Raw genomic sequence first — 15,660 nt, 5'->3', positions numbered from 1 at the left:
TTTTCTTCATTTTATTGGTTCCTGTTTTGTACCTCCATTTTCTTCCCTTGCAGGGAACCTAATTTTTTTTTACTTTTCCCTGTCCTCTCTCCTGTTTTTTCAACCTCTCCCTGGGGTTTTACCGACAGCGCAGGGACCTTCGTCTTCAGCTCGGTGGTTGGCATCTCCAAGTGACATTGGGCCTCCTGTGTGTGCGCCAGCTGGCTGGCAAAAGGCCATATGTGTAGTTCAGATTTTTGTTTTATATTGATCAGACCCATGAGCATGCACATGGGCGTGACTAATGTAAAAAACCAAGCCACACAAGTGTGGCCCTACCCCAGCTGGCACATGCATGGTTCAGATTACCAACGTGAAAATAATCTGGATTTGCACGTGAAGCCTTTTCTTGGCTGGTGCATGCACGGGAGACCCGAGGTTTATTGGGCCTTGGAAGTGCTGACTTCCAAGCTGAAGACAAAGGTTAGTTTTAATTTACTGATGAATTTTGAAACATTTAAAATCTTATTTAGCACACATACGGCACACCAAATCACTGCTCTAGAGGATTGCTTTACAGTACATGTTTCAGCAGTGATCACCATTTAAGTCCAAGATACTGGGCAATCTTGACCTAAGTATTACTGACAGAACTAGCTTACCCAAGTAATCATGAAAATTTGTCCCAAAAGTTTTGTGACCAGAAAATAAATCTGTAACAGGATAGTATTAAGTGAAACAATGGCAGATGTCATGGGGTTTTATACAAAATGTGACACTCCCTATTTACATATAAAAAAGTGCCTCAACAAGGTGCATGGATAATATGGAATAAAAATTGGACTTTAATGTTATTTAAGGTTCAGTGTGTTGGGCATCGACACCAAAAACAATATATATCACACCCCAATTTTATTTATTAAGGTGAATAGTTCCTTACCTCAGGTGGCTTGAATTCCTCTATCCCACCGTCTAATTTTTGTTTGAGCGCACCATTTATCTGTTTCACATTTTGGATCTAGAATATTAGATTTTAATGACCCAGTAAACATAAGAGTCACTGATGAAACTGTCAAAGACAGACTAAGAGATTTATGTATTTCAAACCTGCCACAAAACTTACTGCCCCATTAGCAGGAGACAGACAGCATGACTATTTTCTTCCTTCTTTATATTCGGAAAGCAACTCCTTAGTGGTGTATATTTCCAAGGATGCCCCATAATCTATGGCACCATGTAATTCTTCATGTGCAAGCCTAAACAGGGAGTGCTAGCAGGCCATTTGATTTTAGGAGGCCTCAGAGCCATAGGTGACTCTGTTGCACTTGATTATCAACATCACACACAAACACTTTTACACAAGAGTTTGCTGGGTAGTAAATCAGTGCTGTGAACAGTAGTTACTTTTTCCTTGATCTAATTCCAGGATAGGGAAGATAACACATAATTCTCTTCTAGCTAAGAGCAGACATAATGAGTCAAATGGCCTCTTGTGTTGTGGCATTCTATGAATTCAGCTGGACATGAAACTAGAGAGATTCATTATAAGTTTCACAATTTTTGACAATTTTTCTACTGAACAAATTTAGGAAACAGAATTACCTTAAATGTATTCTACAAGAACCATGTATAACAGCATTTTTAAAAAATGGTCTGAAATGACAATGAACTGGACTCAATATTACATACAATCTTTGAGGAAATAAGCAACTTAGTGGTTTGTTTCCATAATTGCCAAATACGTCACACCAACTGTGTGGATAAGTTTTTGATCTCGTGATTAGATATTCAGGAATTTAACAGAAGGTCAGGCATCTAAAAAGCCTTTGCACTAGAAGCTACAGTTGAAGCCGAAAGGTTCCAGAAAAGACATGCTCAAAGGTAAAATTCAGAGCTGTCTGCTCAAGTCAAACAAAGTGACTCACTGAAGCAGAGTAGTATGACGTGTACATTTTTATGTTGTTACATTAACATGCATTGACTAACCAAGTGAACTTGACCATAACTACAGCTCTGAATATTTACTTAACCTTGAAATAAGGTAGCTTAATGATTCAACACAAGTCTCACCTCAGAGATTCGAGAAATACATGTCAAAGATATTGATATTTCAGGTTACAGGGGTTCCATTGTTGTACACTTGAGTTGTGCATTGCACAACTGTAAATACAGGGCATTCAGAGTTAATGACCTAAGGATACGCAGGATTGCTTATGGAAGTTACAGGCACTTCCAGAATCTGATGTTTGGTATGTTATGTCCTATCCATAATTTTTGTCAAGACTACACAGCTGGCGGGACACACAAATGTTGCCGTTAAATATTTCTGCTCTTTAATTCGTGAAATTTAAATGTCATTACACATCATCAGGTTGGGTTTGAGTTCACAACATTTGGAGAGTTTAAACTAACTTGGCAGAGGTGTGGGAACCACAAGACATCATCAGAGAAGGTGCACGATAATATGGGAGAGTTAGCTAGCACTAGAATAGGGAATAGCAAACTAATAGATGTGGTGAGACTAAGAGAGAAAGTAATATAGACACATATAGAACAGTACAGCACAGAACATTCTACATTCATAATACAGTCTAAGTCTAGGTTACTATGCATGCATGGAGTTGTGTCAAGTAAGATTGGTGACTTACAGGCACAGATTGCCAAGTGGAAATATGAAACTGTGGCTATAACAGAGACCTGGCTCAAAGAAGGGCAGAGCTGGTTGCTAAATATACAAGGCATTCTGGAAAGTTACGAAAGGTAGGAAAGGGAGAGGGATGACAGTAATGATTAAGATGACTATTGCTTTGCTAGAGAAAGAGGATGTACCAGGGCGGTCAAAAACAAAATTTGGCTTGAACGAAGGAACAAAAAAAAGGTACAATTAGATTACTTGGTGTTATCTGGAGGCGACCAAATAATGGGAAGAATGTCGAAGAACAATTTGCAAGGAAATTACAGAGAGGTGCAAAGGTTAAAGCAGATTCCCACATGGAGGCAGAGGTATTAAATGAATACATTGTGTCTGGCTTTATCAAGAAAGATGCTTTCAATCAGGCCATGGTTAAAGAGGAGATAATTCAGACACTAGAACGGTTTGAAATTGATAAAGAGGTGGTATTGGAGAGACCAGGCTTAGCGTTGATAAGACCAACCACCAGTATACTTGGATACTTGTATGGAAATTGTCCAGGCATTGGTCATAATTTATCAACTTTACTTGGACTCGGGGCAGCACGGTAGCGCAGTGGGTTAGCCCTGTTGCCTCACGGCGCTGAGGTCACAGGTTCGATCCCGGCTCTGGGTCACTGGCCGTGTGGAGTTTGCACATTCTCCCCGTGTCTGCGTGGGTCTCACCATCACAACCCAAAGATGTGCAGGGTAGGTGGATTGGCCACGCTAAATTGCCTCTTAATTGAAAAAAAAAATTAATTGGATACACTAAATTTAAAAAAAAACTTTACTTGGACTCAGGGGTGGTGCCAGAGGAGAGGAGAGTTGAAAAAGTTCCACCCTTGCTCAAAAGGGGGATGTAAACACAAGCTCAGCTGGCCAATCGCAGGCCAATCAGTTTAACGTTGGTGGTGGGGAAAGTTCTGGAGACAAATATAAGGGACATGGACAAATATGGGTTAATTAAGGAAAGCTAGCATGAATTTCTTGAAGAAAAATTGTGTTTAATCAACTTGAGTTTTCTTTTTGAAGAGGTAATCGTGAGGGTTAATGCAGGCGTGCATTTGATGTAGTATACACGGACTTCCAAAAAGCTTCTGACACAGTGCGACGCAGATTTGCGGGCAAAGATATAGCTCATGGAATTAAAGGGAAAGTAGCAATATGGATATGAAATTGGATGAGTGACAGCAAACAGTGGGTAGTGGTTAATGGATGTTTTCCAGGCTGGAGGAAGTTTGGTAATGGAGTTCCCAAGAGGTCAGTCTTTCTGACTAATAACCCAAACCTGTGTGTACAGGGCACAATTTCAAAATGTGCAGGTGATACAAAACTTCCAAGCATTGTGAACTGAGAGGAGGAAGGAGTAGAATTTCAAAGGACATACACAAAGTAATGGAAATCAGCGGATGGGTACAGATGAAGTTTCATGTGATGAAATGTGAAGTGTGCACTTTTGGTAGAAAGAACATGGAGAGTTGACATAAAATAAAGGGATGTAGAACAAAGAGACCTGGGTGTATATGTGCATATGTCATTGAGAAGAGCAGTTTTTAAAAACGCATACCGATCTTAGGCTTTGGTAATAGGGACATAGAGCAGGCTTGTCTAACCTTCACACTCAGGGGGCCACATTTGCATATTTTTCACAAGGGCCGAGGACCAAATTTCAGAATGATGTGGAGATGCCGGCATTGGACTGGGGTGAGCACTGTAAGAAGTCTTACAACACCAGGTTAAAGTCCAACATGTTTGTTTCAAACACTAGCTTTCGGAGCACTGCTCCTTCCTCAGGTGAATGAAATCTTCATTCATTCATTCATTCAATTAAAATTTCATTCATCTGATGAAGGAGCAGTGCTCCAAAAGCTAATGTTTGAAACAGACACGTTGGACTTTAACCTGGTGTTGTAAGACTTCTTACAAATTTCAGAATGTTGAGGATTTGCACAGAAATAAACTGAATTTCAAAAGATAAAAGTTGAGGAAGGAAAGTAGCAACTGCTGAGCAAAAGTACAGCAATGACATCGGTAATAAATTAAGTTTTAAAAAGTTATAGAAATAACCAGCATGAGAGAGGGTTAGCATATGTGGGTGAGTGAGTGAGTGTTGGTTTGTGCTGGAGAAACTGGAGACAGGGCATAAGACAGGCTTGCACTCACTCACCCCACCCATCCACACATTCACACCTAGCCCCCGACTAACAGCCACATGCATCCATCCCCACGTATTCCAATCCACCTACACCCACACTCACTGCCACCCATAATGCACTGTCTCTTCCCCAAGCCTGCCAAAATCATGCCCTCCTGGGGCCTGAAAAAAACACCCTCCCTAGCCCTGACTCGTCTGTCTCCCAGCCCTGGCTCAAATTTGTCCTCAGTTTTGGTCAGACATACCTGGCTCCCCACGTTTCTCTTCCGCCACCCAGCAGCCCTCAGCACACTCACCAATGTGGTGTTTGCTACTCCTCCAATCAAACGCTTTCGCTCCCTCATTTGCTGTTGATAGACTCACAAGACCGCCTATCAGAAGCAAAAGCGGGGGCAAAATGGCCCATTCATGGAGGAGCAGCTCCAAGAAGAATCTTCCAGTGAAACTCACCTCTTTGACTGGGATTTTGAAAACTGATGCCGGTGGCTGTACAGACTGCTTTGCAGGCCACATCCAGCTCCCAGGCTGTACTTTGGACAAGCCTGGCATAGAGTACCAGCGCGAGGAGGTTATGTCAAACTTGTATAAGATACTATTCAGCCTCAGTTGGAGTACTGTGTCCAGTTCACTTTAGGAAAGGTGAGAAGGCATTAGAGTGCAGAAAAGATTCACACGAATAGTTCCAGGATAAGGAACTTGTGTTATGAAGAAAGGCTGAAGAAATTAGGACTATTCTCCTTGGGGAGAAGGCTGAGAGTAGATTTTATACAGCTATTCAAAACACATGAAGGGCCTGGACAGTGTAGCTAGGGAGAAACTGTTCACACTCGTGAAAGGATTGAGAATGAGGGGTACAGACTTAAAGTAATTTGCAAAAGAAGCAAAAGCAATGTGAGAAAAAAGTTTACACACAGCGAGTGGTCAAGGTCTGGAGTGTGTGGTGTGGGGCAAGTTCAATTGAGACATTCAAAAGGGAATTACAGTTAACTGAAAGGAAGAATGTGCAGGGTTATGGTGAGACAGCAGGAGAATGGCAGTAAGCGAAGCGCCTATTCGGAAAGCTGGTACAGAAATGATGGGCTGAATGGCCTCCTTCTGCACTGTAACATTTTGTGATTCATTCCAATCAAATTTTGCAGCTAAGCATATTGTGTGAAAGCATTTTTTAAATAAATATTGTTGTAAAAAGATAAATTAAAACAATTCTGCAGCAAAAAATATTTCTTGCTTAAATTACACTAATCAAAAATAATTAGCATAAATCCAATGTTGCAAAACAATCCATGTATGAACTAGCTCAGCATTTAAATCTCATTCTATCAGATTCATCTCTTTTTAAAATTCAGACAGCATTTTGAGAAAGCAATCTTTTTCATTGCTTGTGTATAATTTGTCTTATTCCATCCGGAATCAAAGACAAGCATAGAAGCTACAAGGAGGGTTCGTTTTTTTTAAAGGGTCCTCCACCTGAAATTGGCATGCAAGTTAAAAGAATTAAGAATTAATCAAGACAAGAATGGCTCACATCCACTATCAGGCTTTTCGTACAAGTTTCACCTATTTTCTGCATTATCGTTCATTTTCACTTCGAGTCTTGCCAGGAAAAGCGAGCATAGAAATCGTGAACTGTCACAATGATCTGCACAAATTATATTATAGGTGCTGTGCATTTAGGTCCAATTTAATAACCAGGAGAAGGAATGATCCTAGCTGACAGGCAGCTGCATTTCTAATATTGCATGCATGATACTATATAACAGAAAACCAAGTAGGTTTTCTTACAAAAGCTTTCACAAAGCAACAAAAAGGAATTCTGCTGAATGTCACTGAAATAAACAAACTGCAGAGCTTACTTGACGCTTAAGTGAGACCAACTCCATATCAAGCTGTCTGAGAACTGTGCCAGCAGCACCAGAACTTGTGGACAATGCATCAAGATCCTCTTGAATCAGGAACATCCCTCTTGGAGGCTTCTGACTTATTCTTTGCTTTCCTTGGACAGTTCGTGTCTCCTTCTTGGGTGGGACAATTTTCACAGTTTGAGATCCCTGCTGTTAGATAAAATGGCATATACTAAAGTCACTATTCAAATCTTTACAGCACAGGAGACCATCAAGTCAGTCATGCCTGTGCTGACTTCTTTGAAAGAGCAGCCACGCTTAGTCCCACAGGCGCATTTTGTTTTTGGTCTGTAGACCTATTAAGCTCCTCAACTAACTGACCAATTCCTTTTAAAATTATTTATAGAATCAGCTTTTCAGGAACAGCATTCCATTCTGGCATTGAGTTGAGGGTTTTCACAACTCTCATTGTGAAAAAAATCATTTTTCTAATGATTCGGAATCAATGCCCTCTAGTTATTCACACTTAAATAGAGGGAATATTTTTTCCCTATCTACTCTATTAAAACTGATCATCTTGAAAACTTTATTGGTCACCTCATAACCTTCTTTATTACAATGAATTTAAAAATGATGTCATTACTATTCAGAACATATGTTACCCAATGAAAGCAGACAAATCAAAGTAGATCCTTCTTTCCAATGCTGAATTACCACAGGAATTATAGTTTGTTAATACAATTGTTAAAACACTAGCTTCTGTGCTCAGAAGATTGATGGTATCCAGTGCTTCAAAAAAAAACACAGTAGGAGGGGGACAGAATAGGATCTAAGTTCAACAATTTAAAATAGATTTCAAAACCATCCTAAAAAGAATTCAAATCCCTTTGAGTAGGAATGCTGCAAGCCCAGAGTTTCCAAATGCAGGTGATTAGTACCAAGCCTGCACCTATCTCAACCAACAAGTAAATGTGCATTTCAAGATAGTGTTTCACTAAGCAAGAAGTGTTCAAGCCTCAACAATTTATATGAGAGAAGCAAATACCGTTTAGAAATTTAAGAGGTTGGTTCAGTTTGTGAAATGCTCAAAATAAACGGTTTGGAAAACAAACTATCTACATTACTTGAAAATCATCCAAACTTAGCTGAATGCTGCCAACTAGAGTTTATAATTGTGCTGGACACTAAACTGATATATGGAATTCAATTTTGAAACATAATTCACTGTAAACTCACAAACCCAATGTGGTCATGATGTAAGATAATTAAAGTTTAAACATTAAAAAAGTGTGGTTAAAAATCTAATTCTACTGACTGAGCACCAGCAGCTAGTAAAGCTTGCTTATAATTGTGGTGGCATTTTGCTAATGAACTTATTCATGTATTACTTCAACACAGAAGGTCGACAATATTTTCCCCAACTGTTTACATGAAAGTGACTACAAAAAAAATCTAGCTAACATTGTAATTTTAAAAGTAAAAATAGCTTCAAAGGTTACTGCAGGTACATTTCCATTAAATTACAAATTGTGCAGCTTGGTCAACAAATTAAGAAAGTCCCCCCCCCTCATCTGAAAAAGTGGTTGTCCATTGGGCAGGGGAATTCCCAAAGTCAAGAGAGAAGATACATGTCTCGTTTATGTGCCAGCTTAATTCTGTAACCCAAGAACAGATGGGATTCTTGAATTCAGCATATAGCTACAAATGCAAGCATCTGTATTCTAGGGGAATACAATTGAGCTTACATTGATTAGAAAATACATATCCTATTTAGTTACCAACATTTTTTAACAATGCTAGACTTTGATTATCGCTGCTTTCATTTGTACCAATGGTACTTTGCACGAACAGGCAAACCAGATAGGAATCCCAATGTTCAAAAAGTCTTCAACAGGATTGGATATAAACATTACTTAAATCTGACCATTTCCTTACATGCTCCATTTACACTTCAAGGTACAGGTTGCACATAATTCCGTATGAACACAGTAGCATAGAACACAGCATTTATTCTCAACATAGCTGCTGCGTAGTCATTACAATGAGGAAAGATTGCTCACTTTGGGTCACCATCAAGGATCTAACCAAAATACGTCCTTGTTACACGAGTTTGAATGTCAGAGAAGTGTTAACTTTAAGCAGGGCTAAAGTGGCTCCCCAAACATGAGAGATACTTTGGGAAAGAAAAGGAAATGGGGAGAGGAACATAACACAGCAGTATGAACTCATTCAAGAGGCGCTTGGGAAATCACTAGATTTCTAATATGGCAAGTCCCCATGACGCATTATGTTCAAATCTTAAGTATGTTTTGTTCATGTTTATAGGCTCAGCAGCACGGCAGCATAGTGGTTAGCACAGTTACTTCACAGCTCCAAGGTCCCAGGTTCGATTCCTGGCTTGGGTCACTGTCTGTATGGAGGCGGCATGTTCTCCCCACGAGTACGTGGGTTTCCTCTGGGAGCTTCAGTTTCCTCCCACAGCCCAAAGATGTGCGGGTTAGGTGGATTGGCCATGCTAAATTGCCCTTAGTGTCCAAAAAGGTTAAGTGGGGTTACTGGGATAGGGTGGATGTGTGGTCTTGGGTAGGGTGCTCTTTCCGTGGGCCGGTGCAGACTCGGTGGACCAAATGGCCTCCTTCAGCACCGTAAATTCTATGATTCTACAAGTCATACTTTTACAATGTGGTTACATGCCTTTAAGTTATGTTCTGCTTGGCACAATAAATGCCAAGCAGCTCAGGGCAAACTCATAGTGCAAATTATTTTGTCTTGTATCATTTCCTTCTGCTATCTTAGCCACATCTGCACTGGCAACAGAGGGCAAATCCTAGGCAGGTACAGTTCACTCTCATGAAAAGCTGCTGACAATAAGGAATGCCAACACATAGCATGACCACGGTTTGATTCCCGACTTGGGTCACTGTCTGTGCAGAGTCTGCACGTTCTCCCAGTGTCTGCGTGGGTTTCCTTCGGGTGCTCTGGTTTCCTCCCACAAGTCCCAAAAGACGCGCTTGTTAGTTGAATTGGACATTCTGAATTCTCCCTCATTGTACCCGAACAGGCACCACAGTGTGGCGACTAGGGGATTTTCACAGTAACTTCATTGCAGTGTAATGTAAGCCTACTTGTGACACTAATAAAGTTCAGTATTATAAAACAAAACAACAGAATACTAACTGTATTCAATGTTTCTCGTCAGATACAAACAAAGCAGAGTGAGAAGCTTAAATGTGCAGTTAACTTGAGCCTAATTTGAACTTGCAGCCAAAATTAATGCTGCGAAAGCAGCATAAATGAGTCAAATCTCATTGGAGTGTGCGATATCTGGGATAAATTCTGAAAAGCAGCAGTTAGAAGTATAAATTATACTTCTAATGCATGTGGAGTTTTGTTCAGGAATGGCTTTGCATTATAAAAAAAAATTAAACAAATAAAGTAATTTGTTCAAATTTTATGATCTATAATATTAAATTACAGTTCTTCATTTGTTATTTTGGTAAAAATCTGAAACTCATGCCTAGAATTGATATCCATCTATCTTCACTGGTTTTCTAAGACAATATTCCTGTCGAGTGTACAGTTGATCTGAAAGTGAAACATGAAGCCAACTCACCTCTTTTTTTGGCTCTTTGCTTGGCTCAATTTCAGTGTCAATGACACTGGTTGTATTTGCACTGGATTCTTCAATCTCATCACCACTGTAAAAGAAAACAGGACTTGCAGATGGAATCACTAAGCTTAGTGAGTTGCTATGCAAAGATAATACCCAGACCCAAATTACACAACTGCCTTAAACAGCAAAGTAGTAAGAAAAGCCTTTATAAATTAAAACCTGCCCCAAAAGGTGAGGACCTTGAGAGGATTGTTATCACTAAGGAGGGAGTGATGGGCAAGCTAATGGGGCTAAAGGTAGACAAGTCTCCTGGCCCTGATGGAATGCATCCCAGAGTGCTAAAAGAGATGGCTAGGGAAATTGCAGATGCACTAGTGATAATTTACCGAAATTCACTAGACTCTGGGGTGGTCCCGGTGGATTGGAAATTAGCAAACGTGACGCCACTGTTTAAAAAAGGAGGTAGGCAGAAAGCAGGAAATTATAGGCCAGTGAGTTTAACTTCGGTAATAGGGAAGATGCTGGAATCTATCATCAAGGAAGAAATTGCGAGGCATCTGGATAGAAATTGTCCCATTGGGCAGACGCAGCATGGGTTCGTTAAAGGCAGGTCATGCCTAACTAATTTAGTGGAATTTTTTGAGGACATTACCAGTGCAGTAGATAACGGGGAGCCGATGGATGTGGTATATCTGGATTTCCAGAAAGCCTTTGACAAGGTGCCACACAAAAGGTTGCTGCATAAGATAAAGATGCATGGCATTAAGGGTAAAGTAGTAGCATGGATAGAGGATTGGTTAATTAATAGAAAGCAAAGAGTTGGGATAAATGGGTGTTTCTCTGGTTGGCAATCAGTAGCTAGTGGTGTCCCTCAGGGATCCGTGTTGGGCCCACAATTGTTCACAATTTACATTGATGATTTGGAGTTGGGGACCAAGGGCAATGTGTCCAAGTTTGCAGATGACACTAAGATGAGTGGTAAAGCGAAAAGTGCAGAGGATACTGGAAGTCTGCAGAGGGATTTGGATAGGTTAAGTGAATGGGCTCGGGTCTGGCACATGGAATACAATGTTGACAAATGTGAGGTTATCCATTTTGGTAGGAATAACAGCAAACGGGATTATTATTTAAACGATAAAATATTAAAGCATGCCGCTGTTCAGAGAGACTTGGGTGTGCTAGTGCATGAGTCACAGAAGGTTGGTTTACAAGTGCAACAGGTGATTAAGAAGGCAAATGGAATTTTGTCCTTCATTGCTAGAGGGATGGAGTTTAAGACTAGGGAGGTTATGTTGCAATTGTATAAGGTGTTAGTGCGGCCACACCTGGAGTATTGTGTTCAGTTTTGGTCTCCTTACTTGAGAAAGGATGTACTGGCGCTGGAGGGTGTGCAGAGGAGATTCACTAGGTTAATCCCAGAGCTGAAGGGGTTGGATTATGAGGAGAGGTTGAGTAGACTGGGACTGTACTCGTTGGAATTTAGAAGGATGAGGGGGGATCTTATAGAAACATTTAAAATTATGAAGGGAATAGATAGGATAGATGCGGGCAGGTTGTTTCCACTGGCGGGTGACAGCAGAACTAGGGGACATAGCCTCAAAATAAGGGGAAGTAGATTTAGGACTGAGTTTAGGAGGAACTTCTTCACCCAAAGGGTTGTGAATCTATGGAATTCCTTGCCCAGTGAAGCAGTTGAGGCTCCTTCATTACATGTTTTTAAGGTAAAGATACATAGTTTTTTGAAGAATAAAGGGATTAAGGGTTTATGGTGTTCGGGCCGGAAAGTGGAGCTGAGTCCACAAAAGATCAGCCATGATCTAATTGAATGGCGGAGCAGGCTCGATGGGCCAGATGGCCTACTCCTGCTCCTAGTTCTTATGTTCTTATGTAAAAGAAACCGACACAATTTTCAGTTCTAAATACGTATACAGTTCACTCTCCCCCAACCTCACCCCTGAATTTTAAAGGGCAATTTAGCGTGGCCAATCCACCTAACCTGCATATCTTTGGGTTGTGGGGGTGAAACCACGCAGGCACGGGGAGAATGTACAAACTCCACGTGGACAGTGACTCTAGGCCGGAATCGAACCCGGGTCCTGGGCGCCGTGAGGCAGCAGTGCTAACCACTGCACCACCCTTACAGTTCACTCTTTAATATAGCACTCTTACAGCAATGTTAATTCAAATTAAACCATACAAAAACAAAGTAGTCAAAATAGGATGACAGTTTCTGTTGAATTCAAGCAAACATGGGCCCTTTAGCCCCTTAAACCTGTTGCTCAAATAATTGGTACTCTTTGTTAATTTGAAAACACAGGCCATAAGTGCACATCTTTCTTGGCTATTTTACTGGAAATGGTAAATACATTCAAAATTTGAAATGGGTCCTGTTGCTCAATTTTGGATCAAAAATGTCAAAAACTACCACACAATAAATTCTCGATCTACACACAAGGAAGCAAGTAATGTTCTGACAAAAAGCATTCACAACTGAACATTTTTGAAATTCTACCAGAGTCAGAAAACACATTTAACATTGATAAAGCTTTCCAATATATAGGCCCATATCACTTCTGAATGTCTGATTGGCGAAGGTACTGGCGGGTGGGATGGAGGAGTGCCTCCCAAAGGTGATAGGTGAAGATCAGACGGGAGAGGGAGGCAGCTCTTTTCAAACATTAGACGGGTACTGAACGTCGTTATGGCACCGGTAGAGGGGAAGGAAACAGAGGTGGTTGTGGCATTGGACGCTGAGAAAGCGTTCGACCGGGTAGAATGGGGGTACTTGATGGCAGTTCTGGAGCGGTTTGGGATTGGACCAAGATTTGTAAATTGGGTAAAGCTGCTATGTAAGGAGTCGAGGGAGAGTGTCCTCACAAACAACATCAGCTCGAGATACTTTTCTCTCCACCGTGGGATTAGGCAGGGATATCCTGTGTCCCCCTTGCTGTTTGCACTCGCGATTGGGCTGTTGGCCATTGCATTAAGTAGTTCGGGGATATGGAAAGGAACAGTGCGGGCGGGGGGGGGGGGGGGGGGGGGGGGGGGGAATAGAACATAGGGTGTCCTTATATGCCGATGACTTACCTTTATACGTGTCGGAACCGAGTGTGTCGATAGGGGGAATATTGAAGCTCTTCGAGTGTTTAGGTCTTTCTCGGGGTACAAGCTGAATATAGACAAGAGTGAGTATTTTGTGGTGTCTCGGCCGGGTGTGGGGGCAGGGGTGGGGGGGCTGCCATTCCTTAGGGCAGGGACTAACTTGAGGTACCTGGGGGTGCAGGTTGCCCGGGAGTGGGCAGGTACAAAATTTCTAGTTTGGTGAGGAGAGTGAAAACTGATCTGGCAAGGTGGGATTGTCTCGCTCGGTCAGTGGCGGGTCGGGTACAGGCAGTTAAAATGAACGTGTTGCCACGATTTCTGTTTATTTTTCCATGCCTGCCGATTTTCCTGCCAAAAGGCGTTGTTCAGAGAGATTGAGGAAAGGATTACGTCGTACATATGGGGAGGGAAGGTGGCCAGAGTTAGAAAGGTGCTACTACAGGGGGAAAGGCAGGCAGGGGGTTTGGGTCTTCCGAACCTGATGTATTACTACAGGGCGGCGAATGAGGAGAAGGTGCGGAGCTGGGTAAGAGGGGTTGATTCCCAGTGGGTCAGAATGGAGGAGAGTTTGTGCAGGGGGTCGGGATTGAAGGCGCTAGCAACAGCGCCGCTCCCGATAGCCCCAGGGAAATACCCAAAGAGTCCGGCAATAATAGCTTCATTGAGAATTTGGAGACAGTTTCGCCAACATTTTGGGTTGGGGGCAGGGTCAAGGGAAATGCCGATTCGGGGGAACCACAGATTTGAGCCAGGGAGGTGGGATGAAAATTTTTCAATATGGGAGAAGGAGATCAAGACACTAAAAGATTTGTTTCTTAGGGGTCGGTTTGCAGGATTGAAGGAGCTGGAAGCGAAGTATGGGCTGGAACAGGGGGAAATGTTTAGATACATGCAGGTTCGAGATTTTGCCAGAAAGGAGATACAGAACTTCCCGGAGGAGCCGGCCTCCAAATTGCTGGAGGTGGTGCTGATGACAGGGGGACTGGAGAAGGGGGTAGTATCAGCGGTTTACGGAGCTATATTGGAAGAGAGGGCACCACCAGAAGGGATCAAAGCAAAGTGGGAGGAAGAGTTGGGAGAGGGTATGAAGGAGGGGGTCTGGTGTGAGGTGCTCCGGAGAGTGAATGCCTCCGCCTCGTGCGCAAGGTTGGGGCAGATACAGCTGAAGGTGGTATACAGAGCACACCTCACGAGGGCGAGGGTGAGATGATTCTTTGAAGGAGTAGAAGATGTGTGTGAACGTTGCGGGGCGGGCCCCGCTAATCACATTCATATGTTTTGGTCCTGTCCAAAGCTAGAGGATTACTGGAAGGAGGTTTTTAGGGTAATTTCTAAAGTGGTGCACGTGAAACTGGACCCGGGCCCCCGGGAGGCCATATTCGGGGTGTCGGACCAGCTAAGGTTGGAAACGGGTGCGGAGGCAGATGTTGTAGCCTTCGCCTCGTTTCTCGCCTGAAGGTGTATCCTGCTGGGTTGGAGAGCAACCTCTCCACCCTGTGCACTGGCGTGGCGGGGGGAATCTGTTGGAATTCTTGACTCTTGAGAAGGTTAAGTTTGAACTGAGGGGGAAGGATAGAGGGGTTCTACAATTCATGGGTATTATTCATTATGCACTTTCACTGCACAAGAACTGGATAACATTGAACATTAGTTGGGGGGGTGGGTGGAAGGGTTGTGGTGAGGGGGGCGATGGGTGTTAATGGTGGCTATGGGCGATTCCTGATTCCTTTTTGTCGTTTGTTTATGGGAACATGTGGGCGAATGTTTTGGGTTTGGTTGGTGGGAGGATAGGATCGCTGTTATTGATACGGGGATTGACATATTTGTTACGGATTATTGTTTATTGTTGGTGGGTGTAAATTTGGGATAAAATGTGAAAGAGGAGAGTAAATAAATATTTAAAACAAAAACATTGATAAAGCTATTCCTCATTAAATTTTAACCCAGGGAGAATGCTAGCTTTCATGAATAGAAAACATTATGGGTGGAAAAGAATCTAAACAGTAAACCTACCCTCATGGCCTACATTATTAGAACTGGGAGGAAAAGAAAGCTGCTAGGAATTGAGAACTCTAGAATGACACAATGCAATGTAAATCTGACTGTAACCTTTAATTTAGAAAATTTAAATATGGATGACTGGCGGTCTCAGGAGAGAGTGCGTAAGTATAATCAAACCATAGCATCAAAAAACAGAAAAATCACCATGGTATTTGACAACTGCGGAACCCTCAATAATACCTGCATGTTAAAGTAGAATCCATTGCCAAATTTTTTTGGCATCAGTAATTCAACCT

At 42.1% G+C, this 15,660-nt stretch overlaps 1 protein-coding gene across 4 annotated transcripts in view; it reads right to left on the bottom strand.

Annotated features, from left to right (window-relative positions):
* The window catches only part of rcor1 (REST corepressor 1), a 186,339-nt gene that overhangs the window by 15,632 nt on the left and 155,047 nt on the right, over positions 1 to 15,660 (bottom strand). The window contains exons 7-9 of one of the 4 annotated variants that reach the window (XM_038777283.1): positions 10,262 to 10,346; positions 6,661 to 6,855; positions 920 to 997 (exon numbers count right to left, since the gene is read on the bottom strand). In XM_038777283.1, the coding sequence (XP_038633211.1) occupies positions 920 to 997; positions 6,661 to 6,855; positions 10,262 to 10,346 (358 nt within the window). Of the gene's footprint in view, positions 1 to 919; positions 998 to 6,660; positions 6,859 to 10,261; positions 10,347 to 15,660 lie in introns of all 4 variants that reach the window. The other 3 variants (XM_038777273.1, XM_038777291.1, XM_038777300.1) reach the window with 3 other exon arrangements.

Source organism: Scyliorhinus canicula, chromosome 2 (assembly GCF_902713615.1).
Source record: "Scyliorhinus canicula chromosome 2, sScyCan1.1, whole genome shotgun sequence".
Classification (NCBI taxonomy): Eukaryota; Metazoa; Chordata; class Chondrichthyes; order Carcharhiniformes; family Scyliorhinidae; genus Scyliorhinus; species Scyliorhinus canicula.
The sequence above is the reverse complement of the archived record's forward strand: the minus strand, read 5'-3'. Positions and strand labels throughout refer to the sequence as shown.